Source organism: Pelodiscus sinensis, chromosome 7 (assembly GCF_052426305.1).
Source record: "Pelodiscus sinensis isolate ZL-2025 chromosome 7, ASM5242630v1, whole genome shotgun sequence".
Lineage (NCBI taxonomy): Eukaryota > Metazoa > Chordata > Testudines > Trionychidae > Pelodiscus > Pelodiscus sinensis.
Window position 1 is genome coordinate 47,420,488 of NC_143058.1, and position 17,958 is coordinate 47,438,445.

The 17,958-nt window shown below is 43.1% G+C and overlaps 1 protein-coding gene across 1 annotated transcript in view; it reads right to left on the bottom strand.

The window, feature by feature from the left end:
* Positions 1–12,456: 12,456 nt before the first annotated feature.
* The window catches only part of NFE2L2 (NFE2 like bZIP transcription factor 2), a 45,741-nt gene continuing 40,239 nt past the window's right edge, over positions 12,457–17,958 (bottom strand). The window contains 3 exon segments of the mRNA NM_001317051.1: positions 12,457–14,163; positions 16,768–16,950; positions 17,269–17,364. Of these exon segments, the coding sequence (NP_001303980.1) occupies positions 12,973–14,163; positions 16,768–16,950; positions 17,269–17,364 (1,470 nt within the window). The 3' untranslated portion in view covers positions 12,457–12,972.

The window sequence follows — 17,958 nt, forward strand, 5'->3', positions numbered from 1 at the left end:
CATTTAGTTGACCCACTAAGAGTACATTTCCTAGCCTCGAATAAGAATTCTGTAAGCTCAAAAGCTTTCACCGATAGCTTCAGAAAGACGAACTGTAATAAGTAACTATTTCAGAAATCACTGCTGTTCTGCTTTTACTAGGCTAGATCATTAGATAGTAGCTTGATGCATTTACTATAGTCTGACTACTGTTCTGACTTCAAACACAGTATGGCTGTGTCTAGACTGGCCAGTTTTTCCGGAAAAGCTTGCCAGCTGTCTACACTGGCCGCTTGAATTTCCACAAAAGCACTGACTTCCTACTGTAAGAAATCAGTGCTTTTTGTGGAAATACTATGCTGCTCCCTTTCGGGCAAAAGGGCCAGTGTAGACAGCTGAGATTTGTTTTCCACAAAAAAGCCCCGATCACGCAAATGGCGATCGGGGCTTTTTTGCGGAAAAGCGCATCTAGATTGGCCATGGACGCTTTTCCGCAAAAAGTGCTTTTGCGGAAAAGCGTCCGTGCCAATCTAGACGCTCTTTTCCAAAAATGCTTTTAATGGAAAACTTTTCTGTTAAAAGCATTTCTGGAAAATCATACCAGTCTAGACGTAGCCTATGTGTGTTCCCTGTTTAGGTGCAAGAAATAGTCAGTACAGTGTTAATGGCAATACAAAGGGAAACTCAGGGTGCATCTGCACAGCAGGGCTTAACTTGAAATAAGCTAAGCAAATTGAGCTATGTTAATTGCGTATCTTATTTCGAAATAGCTTATTAAAAAAAAAAAAGAATGTCTACACAGCACTTCTTTCGAAACAGAGCACTCTTCCTCCGACTTCCCTTATTCCTGTACAATGAGGGTTACAGGAGTTGGAGCAAGAAGTCCTCCAGCTTGATAGTATTTTTACACTTTCAGAATAACTGTCTGCTACGTAGACGCAAACTAAGTTATTTCGGAATAGCACTAGTTATTTTGAAATAGTGTTGCAGTGTAGTCGTACCCTCAGTTCTGTACTGTGTGAGGATTTTCCCCCCCTCCCCCCTTCTACTCCCATACTATACTATTAAGGGTCAGAAAAGGACCAAATAAAGTACAAGGGTAAAAGATAAAACCAGCTACTTGGCTGGAGGTGTCAACCATAGTGCTAGATTTGTACTAGACACAGCAATTTGATCCCTTACAGAATTTTCTGATAAATTATGTAAACTATTAAAAGTAGGTTCAAGAAACTTTGCCAAACTCTGTCTTAAACTTATCTATGCTTTTATAGTTTAATTCACTATATGCAGAAGTGCCAGCCCTCACTTTTCCATCCTGTTTTTTGTTTTTTACATAAAATCGCTTTATAAAATCATGGCTGAATAAGGAAATAGTTTTGTGATAGGGATGTAAGCGACTAGTAATCAAGTCACTACTTCACTAGTCACTTCTCCCCCTCCTCCACTTCTTGCTGCCTCTATCGGAGAGAGGCAGCAAGGATAGGGAGCAGGAGCTGGTGCTGAGGGGAGCCAGCTTAGAATCCGGTCTCCCCCAGATCCATCTCTGGTGAGACAGAGGAGACACAGGCATAGCGGGAGATCAGTCACAAGCCTGGAATCAGCTGATTTCAGAGCATCATGTGATACAGACTCCTGAATCCAATGGAAATCTCATTTCTTAATCCTAGGGCCACAGTTCTGATTGCATCAATCTCAGTTGTCATATAAGGAAATCACCTATCCCTTAAAACTGCTCCTAAGATGGTTTACATACCAAAAACTGAAACTTGAGGTGCACTTATACAGGCAGTCCCCAGGTTACATGGATCCGACTTACATCGGATCCCTACTTACAAATGGGGTGAGGCAACCCCGCACTAGCTGCTTCCCCCCAGTAGACCAGGGAGACGCGAAGCTAGCGCCCCCCCTCTCCCCCCCGCAGCAAACCAAGGAGACGCAGAGCAGCTTTTCTCAGCAGACACCTCAGCTTGAGAATAAAGGACTGAGGGAAGTGAGGTGTGGGAGAATAAAACTGAGCTCTGGAGAAATGTTTGGCTAGAGTTTCCCCTACATTATGTACCAGTTCTGACTTACATACAAATTCAACTTAAGAACAAACCTCCAGTCCTTATCTTGTACGTAACCCAGGGACTGCCTGTAGTTGTCTTAGACTCATACATTGTTATGCTTATTCAGTCCTGATCCACGGGCAGGAAACAACTTAATGCTAAACTTGTGACAGTGTTGGTAAATCTCACAATATTTCATGGCTCTTTTCAGCATAGTTCCTGAAGTCACATGAATACAATACATTTGCAGAGAAAAGGCTGAAAATGTAACTTGACTGTTTTCCAAAAGGCAAGTAAAATCAACCCAAAACATATTATTTAAAAGTCCAATAAGTTGGGGGTGGAAAGCTGATTTATAATTTTTGCATGCTTGACTTTGGCCCAGTTGATTGAATAACTTGTCTGAAAGATGTGAACACTGAGATTTTAATTTTTGCTTTGGCTTTTTTAAGCCAAGCTGAGAGCTGATGTAGCATAAAGCCCTAAAAACTCTAGTTCCAGCAGAGGCTCTGAAGGGAGAGCCATAAAGGTCTGTCATGGACACCTTGCAAGCTGTTGTGTCTGAAATCTTCAGAGACCTCTGACTCAGGCTGCCATTACTCTGCTGTTTAAGTTACACCAGTGTGTATATGCAGCCCTGGGAGCAGCCTAGAATTAAGAGTGCACAAAAGTGGCTGAAAATTGCCATCATAGCCCAGAGTTGTTGGTGTGTCTGATAAATCTCATCCTTTGTTGTTTATGAAATATGCTCAGTACTCTACAAACCAACATAAAAGGCCTAAGCCTGTTGATTGGTGTACCTGGTCAAAAGGGAACCAGCTTAGAGGAATGTCCCCCTGTGCACTTCTGTCACTGGGGCCATGTCTACACTCGTGGCGTCTTGCGTCAGAAGTATGCAAATGAGGCTAAGTGTGGAATATCTGTGAGCCTCATTTGCATACCTAATGAACCGCCATTTTTGCAGAAGAGGCTCTTGCGCCAGAAGGAGCTGTCTACACTGCCCCTTCTTGTGCAAGAAAAACCCCCGAGCGCAAGAGCCTCTTCTGCAAAAATGGCCGTTCATTAGGTATACAAACGAGGCTCGGCAATATTCCACGCTTAGCCTCATTTGCATGCTTCTGATGCAAGACGCTGCGAGTGTAGACGTAGCCTGGGATTTTTTTAGCTCCTTAAGAGAAATGAAACCAGCTAGAATGTGGTTGCAAACAAACCGGGTATTCAACAGTTCCAAACAAGGTAAACAGTAACGAAAGGATTAAGAACCAAAGTATAACAAGGACCTCCACAACAAAAGATAAGTAACAAAAAAGTGGCATGCTGCCTGCAACACAGATGAGTTCCCTCCCCTCATGATGGGATCCAGGTAAGAGATGGAGGACTAGGGAATCTCTACCAGCTCCTGCAGCTTAAAGGACACTCACTGTGATGAGACAGGTCTCCACCTGATCACCTGCACTATGATACCATCTGATGTTAGCTCTCCAGCGATGATTGGCCCACTCTCTCTCCCTGCATCGTTGTGGGTGTGTTTTGGTTCTCGGGGGAATGGCAGCTGACAATGCACTCCTTCCATGCAGGTAAGTTCACCCTCCTGCAACCAGACTTACATGCATACATGGGCGGCGAGTTATTTGGGCTCGTGGTGCCCATGCTCTAGCAATATTCAGAGCCGGGGGCCATGCGTAGCGTTTACAGGTGAGTGGAGCGACGCCCAGGCATGACGAGACGTCATAGTCCGGGACTTCAAAACTGCTCAACGTGGCGTTGCGCAGCCTAGCTCCAGATTCGGAGTCTGGGGACTTCTGGGGCTTAAGACATGGCAGCAGAGAGAAAAGGTAAAGGTTTATAAAATACTTATTAATAACTTGGGTGTCACAGTGGCACATCCAAACAAGCCACATGAACTCAGTATTGGTGCACAACACAGAATTCATTCTGCTCATGGGAGGAAACTCTTAGGCTATATCTACACTGTCAGCTTCTTGTGCAAGAACATCTTGCCCAAGGGTTCTTGTGCAAGAACATGTCCACACTCCCATGTGCGAGCTGTACTTTTGCACGTGAGCATCCATGGCAGTGTGGACGCTCTCTTGCACAAGAAAGCACCAATGGTCATTTTAGCCATAGGGGTTTCTTGCGCAATAAATCCCTGCCAAGCATCCACGCTGCCCTTTTGTGCAAGATAGCTTACACCTGTTAGAAAAGAGTGTAGCTCTTGCACAAGACGCCCTTTCTTACCACACCATACTGTAAATTTCCTTGTGCAAGAGCAGGCAGGCAGTGGATACTCTGTGGGTTCTTGCGCAAGAAGCTGCGAGTGTAGACATAGCCTTAGAGGGAACACTTCCCCCAGCATCTCTGCCCCCGAGTTAATGCAATTGCAGGATAGTTGCATGAGAGGGGTTTGGTGGGGACAAAACTAATCCCTGTTGGTAGGAGGATGGTGGGGAAAAGTCCTTTGAGAGGGGTGACATGTCACCTTTTACTTCTGGTCATGTGTCTATCTTGCCCTGAGCATGTTACCTCCAGAGGCCTGGTTAATGGGGGTCAGGGCATGGTTAACGGGTCAGGGGGTGTGGCTAATGGGGCACCACCAAAAATTATACAAACCTGCTGCCCCTGTATGCATACTACTGGTATACACCTCTCTAAGCAGCTTCGGATTCTGCCATTCAGAAGGGCAGCCCCTTAGAAATGGTGAAGCAGTACTTAAATAATTTTAGTGCTGGGCAGAACCCAGGTAACGTGTCCTATCTAATTTCCCATCAAAAGAGCAGGAAAGTGTCCTCAAGAAGAAGAAGGTCAGCCAAGATGGAGTCCAAGTTGTTTGGACATTCCAAGATGGCATACCCATATTGTTAAGCACCAGTCTTCCCCCTACAGGTCCAAGGAGCTTTTATGATACAGCAGGGGTGAGCAAAAATGTTTGAAGTAACCCCGGGCCACCCTGCAAGGGGCGGGGCCTAACTGGGAAGGGGTGGGGCTACCCCAACCTTTGCCTCCCGGAATCCATGCCCTGGAAGAGGTTGGCATGCTCCCCCATCCCCAGGCCAATCAGGGCCTAGGGCCGGGGGAACATGGGAAGCCACCTCCCAACCTGCGAGAAGCATCTGGCACTTTGAAGTGCCGCAGGCTCCTCACAGGGCCAGGGCAGGGCAAAGGAAGCTTCACGCAGCTCCCCTGCCCCTAGGCCCTAATTGGCCATGTGCTCCTGCCAGGGCGGGGGCAGAGCAGGGAAGGCTTCAGGCACTTCCCCCACCCCCAACCCTAATTGGCCTGAGAGCAGGGGAGCAGCAGGGCCTCCACAGCCAGGATCCACCCACTTGGCAGACCGGATCCAGCTCACAGAGGCCTTTCTGCCCCACCCCTGCTATACAGGCTAACTCAGTGCTTGCTAGTATAGCCTGAATGTGGCAGTCCTTTGCATTCTATCTTGAGATTTTCTTTAGTGCACAGTCATACTGCAAACCTTTACTCTTTGTGAACACTTTCCAACTATCCTCGCTAAGCCTGGGGTAGTACTGCTAACTTCAAGCAAACAAAAATCATGAGATGGTTTGATTTTTTTTTTAATGTTATTTGTTTGACTTTCTAGCGCCCCTCAATTCTGCCAATGGCTGTGTTATTTTTAGATTGGAAAATTGATCTCTTCTCCTCAACCCTAAAATAGGGAAATTACATTTCCTATTACTGGCTTAACGTGCTCTCTTCTGAGGTTTTTTTCTTCTTCATTAATAAAAGGAGGACTGGATGGTAGATAGTATGGGATCACGGACCTAATTAAAGCATCATGATTCACACATATTAAAGAACTTTAAATATCTCAATCATTCATATAAACAATGTTGGAGTAAAAATAATATGGGATTGATTTAGCCTTTAGTAAGAAACAACAGTTCCCTGTCCTTCACCCAAACTGCATTCATGTTTCTCAGCCCTCCTGTCTCCCTGCTCCAGGTCCCCCTCCTCTGCCCTACCTCCCCACTCCAAACCCCATCCTTACCCACATCTTTCTCTTCCTGCTCCAATACCTCCCTACTTACATAGGTAGGTTTGCCAACTTTCTAATCAAGCAAAAACAAACACTCCTTGTACTGCTCTCCCTGCTGTTGATGCTCCTGTCCCACCCCTTCTCCAAGGCCCTTTCCCCTCTGCTCCATTCTACTTCGCTCACTCTCCCCAACCCTCACTCATTTTCACGAGGCTGGTGCAGGGGATTAGGGTGTAGGAGAGGGGGTGGGCTGTGAGGTGAGGTTAGGGATAATGGGATTGATGGGCAGGCACTAGGTGTTGTGGTATGTGAGGCGGTGCAGGCTTCCGGTGGGAGTGCAGGTGTAAAAGAAGACTCCAGGCTGGGGCAGAGGGTTAAGGGTCCCAGGAAGTGGCCACTAGCTCCCTGCTGCCCTCAAGCATAGAGATGGCCACTGAGGCTCCGTGCACTGCCATAGCACCTGCAGGCACTGCCCCCACAGCTTGCATTGATCACAGTTCCTAGCCAATAGGAGCTGCAAAGCCAATACTTGGGGAGGGAACAACACACCCTGCTGCCCTGTGTGAAGGGCAGGACTGGGGAACCCTTTTGGGCTGGGGGCTGCTGACCCACAGAGAAATCAGTTGGGGGTTGCACACAAGTGAGAAATAAATGCATTAAATTAAATAAATATCCTTCTCTGACATGGCTCCCATGGCACACCAAAGCCTTGGAGAGGCTAAGCTAGTAGATTTCGTGTGCTCCAGCCCCATAGGAGAATAGCGGGGGGATAGGGGCTGTAGCACCAGCATGGGCTCTCCAATTTGGGGAGGAGGGAGCTCTGAGCTGGATACAGGCCCCAGGTCTTAGGTTCCCCACCCATGGGTTACGTTTACACTGGCATGAATTTCTGGAACTGCTTAAAATGGAATACTATTCCGTTTTCAGTTTTTCCAGAAAAGCGCGTCTACATTGGCCACAGACGCTTTTCCAGAAAAGAGCCCTGATCGCGAAAAGACTACTGGGCTGTCTACACTAGCCCTTTTCCAGAACAGTGTTCCGGAATAAGGACTTATGCCCGAGCGGGAGCAGAATAGTTTTTCCGGAATAGCAGCTGATTTTGTACAGTAGAGCGTCGTTGCTTTTCCGGAAATTCAAGGGCCAGTGTAGACAGCTCGCAGCTTATTCCGGAAAAGCGGCTGATTTTCTGGAATAAGTGGCCCAGTGTAGACACAGCCCTGGTGTGTAGAGGCTGCAAAGACCTGTGTCTGCTTCAGGGAGCCACATTGAACCAGGGTATGTAGGGAGCCTTCCTTAGACCCAGGCCTCCTCGCTGCACCACTGAAGGTGGGCTGTCATAAATGCTGGCCCTGAGGCAAGATGAGGGGGAGGACTTGGCTCTAGAATCCCAGAATGGGTGGGGCCTTGGGCAGAATGGATGGGGCTAGGGTAGGCAATCCTCAGCACCGCGCAGACTGTACCGTGCTGCACATGACTCCAGTGTCAATGGGGTAGCAGTGGCCAGGAGCTCTGGCCTCTTTTAAATCATTGTGCCCCAAGGCAGTTGCTCCCTTTTCTCCACCATCAACAGGCCTGACCACTGACTAGAATTTTAATGGCCCAGTCAGCACTGCTTACTGGAGCCACCAGGCTCCCTTTTCAACCTGGCATTCCTCTCAAAAACCAGATGCCTGGCCCATTCTATCCCGACTTCACCCCTGCTCTGCTTCCTTCTGCTGCAGGCCCCCAGCCTTCATTTCCCTCCTCACTGTGTCCTTATCCCCTGCAAGCTCTAAACCTGCCTTTTGTTCCCTTGTCACCTTTCACAGTACCTCTTCTTGGGGCAGTGTTTCTCAAAGTGGTCTGCAAAACCACTCTGAAAAACCCGGTAACTGGCCGCGCTGGTGTTTTTATTTACAAGCTCCACAGCCAAGGAGCCTCATGGCGCCCATTGGTTCTGGTTTGCTGTTTGCAGCCAAGGGTAGTTAAGCCCTCCTGCAGTGTCCCAACTTTTTAAAAAATGGGTTAATTGCCCCGTATTTTCTGTCTCTCCCTCCCATCAGTACTAATGGGTCTGAATCCTTGCTCACCTGCAGCCCAGCCACCAGCACTGAGTGGGATGGGGGGGAGGGTCAGTTCAGTGGCTGATGATGGGGGTGGGAGTGCAAGGCTGGTGGTTGTGGAAAGTTGTAGCATGCAGGGCTGCCTGCTCCTCCTGCTGCTAGTCCATCAGTGCAGTTCCTGCTGCATTCTGGCTCTTGTTCAGCAGGCTCTTGCCCCATCCCACCCCACTCCCATTTCCAGCCAGCACTGGCTGCTTGCTGCAGCTGTGTCTGTTTACCCTGCTGCTCCTCCATATCCCCCTGGTGTGTGTCCCAGGCCTGGCACTGACACGGACCAGCCCGACTGGTTTATTCAACTTACCAACAGTCTGGCTGGCCAGCTCCTTCCCACTGCCTCTGGGTGGGCTGATGCCCAGGAAAAGCTCAAGACCCTACAGCACAGGGTGCTGGCCATGAGGAGTCAAACTCTGCACGTGCCAAAGCCACACACAGCACTGATATGGGAAAGCTTCTCAGCCCCTCAGCTAAATTTTGCAGTGGCAAAGAAGAAGCTATTGCCAGCTTGTTTGCACCCCATCTCTACTACAGGTTTTGCTGCATCCTCCCCCCCTCCCCTGAGCAAGAGCATATAATTCTCTTCATAAACTGCCACTACCTAGATCCTGCCCCCAGGGATTGCAGGCCTTCTCTGTCCCTTAGCACTTTTAGCTGCTGAGCCACCTCTCTGGCTCAGTTTACAAAATTCGCAGTAAATTCGCTGAGCCCTGGAGCACAAGGCATTCTTAGGGCTTGACCCCTTCCTGCCCTTGCTTTAGCCAGGGGGGTCAGGAGGTGGTTGAGTTACATTGGTGGCCAGCAGCAGCTTGAAGTTATGAGCTACCTTTCAACACTATGCAGGCAGGCAGGGACAAGCTGCATTCAGCCACAGCGGAGCAGGGAGGGTTAGGACAGGAGGGAAAATACAACCTCTCTAATACACAGGTCAGGTCATTCTTACTCCCACACCTCTGTGCTGGAAGCAGCTCCCATTCCTTTCCTCCCACATGCTGCTGAAAAGCTGCTGCTGGCCATGCTCCAATGTAAACCCTGACAGAAATCTGGGGAGGGAAGCCTTGTGATCCCGCATTCCGCCCCCCATGTTGCCTCAAGAAGATGCAGTGCCAGGTACCAGGAGAAGTAAATCCATCCCAGGGCCCGACAGGCATGGAGGATGGAGAGCAGGTCAGTCAGTTATACCCCATCCCCGTGTGAGAGAGGTGTGTGGGAGGATGTGGGTGTTACTTCTCCCCATGAAAATCTTAAAGGTAAGAAGGTAAATAAAAAGACTCCAGCTAATGTAGTATTTCTTTTGAACAAGAACGTCAGTACTCTTAATTCTGATTGATTGCCATTGAATTCACTTGAATATGAGTAATTTTACCCAGTGTCCTGTTTTTAGCATAAGGAAATATGATCAACCTACCTTTGCTGCTCCTCAGAGTCCTTGTGTTGTCTCTAGACCTCTTGAACCATAGAATGGCACTGATTTTGCCTGTGAGGGATGGCTTCAATCTCACTGAAAATAGAAGGAAGTGGCTGCCAACATTACGAAGGGCAGCTATTTTAGTGGCTTCACCTCATTTATAATAGGAGATGGTCACCATTTTGAAAAAGGGAAAATTCGTGAGATCACTTTTTATGAGGTGTTTATGAGATGGGGGGAAAAAAACTCAGATTAGCCAATATTGCAAGAGTTGGCAGCACTTCAGTGGAGCCCTGTCTGCCAGGGAGCTGAGCCCTTCTGGTATCAAGCTATTACCTGGCTGCCCCAGGAGCTCACCTCCTGGTATCAAGCAGTCAATGAGAACTGCAAAAAGAGTGCACTGGCTCTCTCCCCCGTGCCCCTTTGTAACTCAAAGCTTTCTTTTGGGATACAAAGAGTCCTCTGCTCTCACTCTTATCCTGTGAGCAACAGAACAGTTCCTCTGCTTCTCATCCCTCCAGCTACTCCACTGGGGCTAGGTCTACACTACAGCTTTTTCCAATTTTTTTCAGAAGAGGCTTTTCTGAAATTTGGCCCAACTACACTGGGTCAAATTTCGGAAATTCCCCCTTTCAGAAGACTCCTTCTTCCTTGTGGAATGAGGAAGACGGCTTCCAAAAGAGCATGTTTGCACTTCCACAAAAAAAAGTGGAAGAGCAAGCACGTTCCCTGGATGCAGTGGAGTAACCTCCGCAGTGTAGACATATCCAGAATCTGGCCTGCACAAGGCCTGGAAAGTGTTCCCATTTCCTGGTATGAGGAGAGGAGGCCCCCCCACCCCCTCCCAAGCCGGAAGTGTGTGTGAAGAACCACGTAAAAGCAGAAGTGAGTGCATGGATGGCACAGAATCATCAAGGCAGTTGTAAGGGATGGACTGATGGGTTGACAAGGTAGCAGATGTGGTTTGGAGATGGGGACACAGGATTTATTGGTCAAGGGATGAGCAGATGTAAGGTGATAGCTCCTGCATCAGGAATCAAGATCAGCTTACACAATGAGTCTAGGAGAGTGAAAACACACAATCTCTCTCTCTCCCCTACTCCCTCCCCCACCCACTCCCTGGAGTTCAGCAATCAAAAGGCCCAAAAGAAAAAAAAAAAAAAAAAACCACCCAACCTCACAGTAGTCTTTGTTTAAAAAAAAAAAATCAAGGGGTTTTGGCCAGTATCATTTTTTTGATCCCTTGAGGTTGGCAATAATGGGATTGTGTTCTGTGTTACTGTGCTGGTTGTTTGTATGTGTGGCACACCCACAGACAACTTCAGAGGGGCCTTGTATTGGAAGTAACTCTGCTAAGTGGAGCAAGCAACACCTGCAGCAAGAGGGGAGCTGCCTCTGTACATTCTTCTAGTAATAAATGTGTTATGTTATTCTTGAGTTTGTGACAGTACCATCATTCTTAGGACTCCGCCAGCTTGTCCTAACCCACCAGAAAAAGGTCATGAAGTCATGTGACAGTAACCGCCTTACTTTCCACTTTTTTATATCTCTATAAAAGGATTCTGGAACATAAAAACCATCGCAAAATCCATAAAAAAGTTGATTATGGTGCCAATCACAACAATTTGGTAATTTGCATTTTGTGAAAAGTGCTGAATGACAAATGTTTAGTATCGGATGTAACTTGACTAGTTAAAAACCTCAACCTGTGCAAAGATTATCTTCAAAAGGTTATTCACCAGCACTACTTTACAATCAGACTAAATAAAAAATGTCTATCCCCTCCCCCAATGCAGAATAATTGATAACAGATAACTGTTCAAACCTACCTCTTGTCACTGTAAACTAGGAATAGCACAAATGTGTTTTAAAACACAGATGATGTATTTTGTGTATTTACCACTGTGATCTGAGTCCTAAATGTAACTGTTGGAGTGTAATCAAACAATATTACTTATTTGTCCCTATTCTTTATTTCTCTGTAAGTCAAACTTTACAATGTTCTCTATTTAATAGAACAGTAAGTTTTAAATAGTACACTCACGTGGCAGCTCTAATGTGTACTACATTTTTCTATGATGTTATAAAGTAACAGAAGTGACAAATGATGCTTATTGACTCACAAGTCGGGAAACGTAAAGCACAGTAATCGACCAAGCATTGTAAATCCTACAAAATTTTTGTACCAAAAACTTTGTAATGTAATTAAATTGATTAAAAATGTCTATAATTAACACTATAATTAAGACTTTGTTTAACATGTGATGCTCAAAGACAGAATAATGATGTAAACATGGCATGTTGAATTTTTAAAGAAAAAAAGTTTATGCCAAATTTTAAAGGCCAAATGCAAGTGTGAAGGACAAAATGAACAATATCTAAAATGAATGTTTTTGGGAGGTGAATTTAATGAGCACATCGGCCTATTCATCATACTTGTGTACAGTAATGAAAGTGCAAAAAGTAAATAAAAAAGCATTACTAGTGTAAGATTTCAGATTTCTTTTGGTTACACAATGGGTCAACTGTCCCCTTAAAAAGTTGTGAGGGCAGGTTAATACATAAAATGTTGCATTGGGTGCAGCAAAAACACTTCACAGATGGGGAGGCTTCTCAATCTCATTAGCATAGTTAATCTGCCTCCCCCAAGAGGTGGTAGATATGTCGAACAGTTCTTCCATCAACATAGAGCTCAAGGGGTGTGGATTGTCACACCTGTAGGCAACTCAGTTTTATGAATATAGGTCTGTAGTGTAGACCTGGCCTTGGTAATGCTGACAGTATTATATACCCACATTTAAGTTAATAATTACATAGCTTGTTTATATGATGGCTCACCTTTGTAAGAAAAGAGAAAGTGTGTAAGTTATTCAATACCCTATTTAGGGGAAATACACTTGAATGATGTGCAGTAAAAAAAAAATTAACAAATTATTAAGACAAGTCAAAATAATATACTTTATTAAGTATCAACTTTTATACTCAAAAGTTTTATTTTAAGTGTAAAGCAAATTAAAATGTATATTAAAAGTAGCAAACATTATTCAATTTATATTTATAAAAAGTTATCTGAAGTCAGTTGGTTTTGCAACAAATTGTATTTAGCCAGCTAAAATTATATATATAGAGAGAGTATAACAAATGAGACAGAACAGTATATAAATAAGATGTCTTGAAATATTTACAGTCCTATTGAAACTAGCCGAAGTAGTGCTATAAAGAAGGAAATAATGAGTGCTAGAAAATAAGATTACAGATTTTGCATACATATGCATTACACTAAGAGTTTTTAACTTGTGTATTTAATATACTAGTTAACAACTATGGATATATATTTGAATAGAATCACTTTAAAATATGATAATTCTGCATTTCATATCACAGTAAAAGCTATTAGAATAAAAATACAAAAGTGCCAACTCTGTCAAAGCCAGTTAGCTTCCTTGCCTGTCAAAATTTAGTCTCTGGCTTCTTGCTTTTAGGAACAAGGAAGATGCTGCCATCTTTTGTTTGCTGCAGTGAGTATTCACTGGGAGAGTAAGGCTTTCCATTTTCATCATGTAGCATGCTGAAGACCTCAAGGTATAGGTTAGTAAGCTGCTTTTTCATCAGACGGATGCTTTTGTCATTCTCTCCTTTTTCTTTAAGCAATTTCTCTTTTTCATCCTGTAACTGACCCAAGTCTTGCTCCAGTTCTACTATGTTCTCCAGTTTCCTTTTACGGCAGTTTTGAGCAGCTACTTTATTCTTGCCTCTCCTTCGTATATCTCGAATAAGTGCAAGCTGGGCCTCACTGAACTGCTCCTTAGACATCATTTCATTGAAGTCATCCACGGGAAGGTTGATTATTTTTTCTACAGGGAAAGGGATATGCAGAGCTTTTGCTCTTTGCTCATCTCTTGTGAAATGAGCATCAAGGCAGCTTGAAGGTTTATCTCTTGTAAATGGAGCTTTGGGGTGGCCTGGGCTGGCAGGTAGTTCTCTTTTTGGTGTGTTTACACATTGCAGATCAGATTTTTGAGTGGTTGGCCCCTGGGAAGGAGAGACTGGATTATGGAACTTCAGTGAATATATCTGAGCACTGCTCTGTTGCAGACTTCCAGGAGTACTCTCCATTTCTTCCATTTCAGAGTCACTATTGCCAAAAGCTGTATCTCCAAAAAGAGATGATTCAGCAGAGTGCTCAGGTGATGTGGTACTGGAATGTGTGCTCAATGAAATACCCGAGTCAGAATCATTACCTTCTGGTGCATTTTCTTGATGGTCACCATTAAAAGCTTTACACAGTGAGAAATCCGAAATATCAATGGGTTCGTATGGAATTTCAGCAAATGACTGGTTGACAATGGTTGGTGCTGCTACATCACCATTCCCCTTTGTTTCAAGAAAGGTGGAGTAGAAATCTTCACAAAAACTGGAGCTCAAACATGAAGTGTTATCCAAAGAGTCCACTCTCAGCTGGCTGGCGTCTTCTGGTGGTAGGATGCTAGAAAAGGAATCTTCAAAAGTGTTGAGGAAATCTGAATCGCAATTAACAGAAATGGACGAGTTGTAGAAATTATTGAGACTCTCTGATGACTTAGTTTCTGGGCTTGCAATAGTGGTTACTTCAGCCAGGTTGTTGTTTTCAATGTTAAGACACTATATGAGGAAATATTACAAAGAAAAATTTAACAATAATAAATTAACAACATATTTTGATATAATCTAGCTGCTAAATTCCACAAATTTAAAATTGCCCTTCTGAGATCAATACACTCATAAAATGGCCCTTAAAGTATTGTTATAGACGGCATAGCATAGTCCACTGCTTTTCTTATTTTATTACTAAGGGGCAGTCTCTGGGAACTGCAAGTTCTAGCAGAGGATGACTCTTCTTCTCAGCAGGTCACCAGGAAGATAACAGCATTCTGACACCTGTAGAGTCCCAAAATCATATCAATACACCAAAGAAAAGATTGGTAAAATATGCTCCCATTATATGGAAGCTAGATGCATCTCTCTTGCTTTAGTAAATTGCCAATATGGATCCTGATGCTGACAAATGTGAATCCACCTCAAGCAGCACCTTATTATAAATAAAGTATTAATATAGCCAACTCAAAGCCATTGAATATAAACAACATCATTCAGTAAACCAAACAACTGTCCCTTAAATTTTGCACTGTTGAATGGATTTTAAAAGATCTTTGATCTTTTTAGGTGGTACTCAATGAAGTAACTGTTTGATGCAGAGAAATGTAATTTACTATGTAATAAAAAACAGCACTAACATGGGATTTTACAAACATTAATTCAATGAAGATACATGAATGTTAATCAGCTTAACTAAAAGTAAGTGTTGAAGATTATTATTTGATTGTCCTGACTGGCTACAGAAACAACATTCTTTCTATATCAAAATACACCTTCTATCCTTTTAGAATTAGGCAATTGCCAAATGATTCTGGTCCTCTTAAGTAAGGACACATTGATTATTTAATCACAAATAAAATCATACCTAAAACAGGATTTACTAGATGAGAGATCTTTTGGTTCTTTTTTTCTCCCTAAACTAATCCTTTTAAAAGGGATACCCTCAACTTAAATTTCTGTCTTTTCTGTGACTATTTGTTCAAATTCTACTCAGAATTATAATAGCAGCAATATGTAAGGGTTTTTTTTAAAGATTACTTTCTATATCGTCCGTTTCATTGTTGCCTCTGTATAGTCAGTAACTCAATTCCCCATTTTGTTTGTGTGGGTCTTTCACACAGTAACAGGGAAGATTTAAAACAAAAACTGGAGAATTAATTGTGTAATACACAAAAATTAGCAAAAGGAAATCAGGGGACAGAGTAGTTATAGCACTTAATATTGCTTTCTAACTAATTTTTGTTAAGCTGACTTGCTTTCATGTAGACAGTATCATTTTAAGCACTGCTCTGATGGGTTAACAATCCAAAACACAGTAGCTTTTTGTGAAAAACATTAAAATAAATAATTTAAAATAAGCCAGTCTAATTATCCTGTCCAATTTGGGTGAACTTCAAGTAAAAGCACAGCAGAGTTGATTAAATAAATAAGCTAAATCTTCTCTGAAATGCTCAGATTAGTAAAACAGCAGTGATTTTAGCCTGACATTTTTCTTTTAAAATATTTTCTGCATCTACAACACCTACTGTAATACAAATGTTTTCCAATACTGTTGTTTTTAAAGCTTTTTTTTCTCCCCTCAATGAGAGTTAAATGCAAAATCTGAATAAATGTAACTTCACAGTTTTTATAATAATTGCAGAGACAATCAAGAAATGCCAGGTTATAACTAGGGATGTTACATAGTGGTTAATTATCTAATTGAGTAGTCGATGGAATATCTATTGACTACTCAATTAGTTGATAAAAGGGTGTTAGCTAACCATGCTGCGGCTCTCTATGCCCAGCTTCTATTACATTGAAAATGCAGAACTACAGTGGAGTTAGCTCCCAGGGGTTAGCATTGGCTCTGGGACTGCTGCGGCTCTGCCTCCACCACTTTAAGCTGGCTTCCTCCAGCACAGGCTCCTGCTTCCCCCTGCCTTACTGCCTCTAATACAGAGGCAGCGAGGGTGGGGGGAACAAATAGTTGAGTAGTGACTTAACTACCCGATAAGCTAAGCTTGTCGGGTAGTCAACTACTTGAGTAGTCGCTTACATCCCTAGTTGTAATACACTCTGCATATACTGTATACTGTTTTGTATTTTAAATAAACTGTAATATATTAATTTACGTAATATAAAGTTAAACATTATACAAGTAAAAATACTGTTTGAATAGTATTGGGGACAGATTAAGGATTCCTGCAGGAACCATAATTTAGAGGTTCCTCACATTTCTTCAGGTATAATTTCAAACATGACAGTGCAGTAACAGGTTTCTGTATTTAACATCAGTTCAAGAATCAATATTGTATTGATCCAGTTCAAGAATCAATACAAATAAAAACATTCAGACCAGAAAAACACCACATATTTTCATACAGCATTAGGCAAATAACCCTCTACTCTTGAAGTCTCCCTTCTTATCCTGCTTTTGATTAACTATTTTAGATGCTCATTGTATTTCTTGTTAAAGCATACACTGATTTACAAAATCCCTGCAGCTACTAGCCTCATGGGCTTGTAACTATTGCTTAAGAATGACTGAAATTTTATTATTCTAAATTCTTTGGAGTTCCCCAAGAATACTCTGCCATTCTTTCAGCTACTGCTTACAATAACCCTTACCTGTAGTTCTGGAATGGACAGTAATTCTTCCCAAACTTGCTCTATATTTTGCATATTATCTACATCAGCAATTGGAGATGGAAGAACTGATGATTCAGGAGGCTGAGTCTGATTAGAAGTAATGAAGATAGGGTCGCTATCTATATGAGCAGGTACCGGCAATGGAAATGCAGCCAAGGAAACCTGGAATTTTATAAATATACATAACTTGGTAAGACATCAAGCCATTCTTGGTGCTCTCTGTATTATTCTCATAATAGAGATCCACAGGAACCCTTTGAAACCATATTAGATACATATAAATAATTGTATGTTGCCTAATATATAGTACAATAATCTGAAACTCTCTCATAAAAAGACTAATCCTAATAATAAAAAAAATTGAAAACAGCAAATAAGTTGTCTAAGAGCAGACATGATGATATCCTCCTTTTCTTCCCTCCTTCAAGCTCCCCCCTCAAAAAAAACCCCAACATACTAAGAATTAGGTTGGTATTTTACCTCATTATCATCTACAAATGAGAATGTTTCTGCCAAAAGCTGCATACAGTCATCAAAGGACAAGGCATCTGCTGCAGGTTTTGAAATATGTGTAGTCTACATAGGAAAGATTGAAAACATGTATTAGTTTATTTTTGGGTGAATGAAGATTCCTCTCCTACAAATACAAACTAAGAGCAGCTTTATCACCTTATTCAGAAGAAGCAGAAATGAAGACACATAGGCTACGTCTACACTAACATGATTTTCCAAAAATGCTTTTAACGGAAAAGTTTTCCGTTAAAAGCATTTCCGGAAAAGCGCGTCTAGATTGGCAGGACGCTTTTCCAGAAAAGCACTTTTTCCAGAAAAGCGTCCGTGGCCAATCTAGACGCGCTTTTCTGCAAAAAAGCCCCAATCGTCATTTTCACGATCGGGGCTTTTTTGCGGAAAACACTATTGTGCTGTCTACACTGGCCCTTTTCCGGAACAGTTTTCCGGAAAAAGACTTTTGCCTAAACGGGAGCAGCATAGTTTTTCCGGAAAAGCACTGATGATTAGATCATCAGTGCTTTTCCGGAAAATCAAGCAGCCAGTGTAGACAGCAAGTTTTTCCAGAAAAGCGGCTGATTTTCCGGAATAACTTGCCAGTGTAGACACAGCCATATACATGATATATATCAGCATAAGATAAAAGTTACTGGTTTTTAC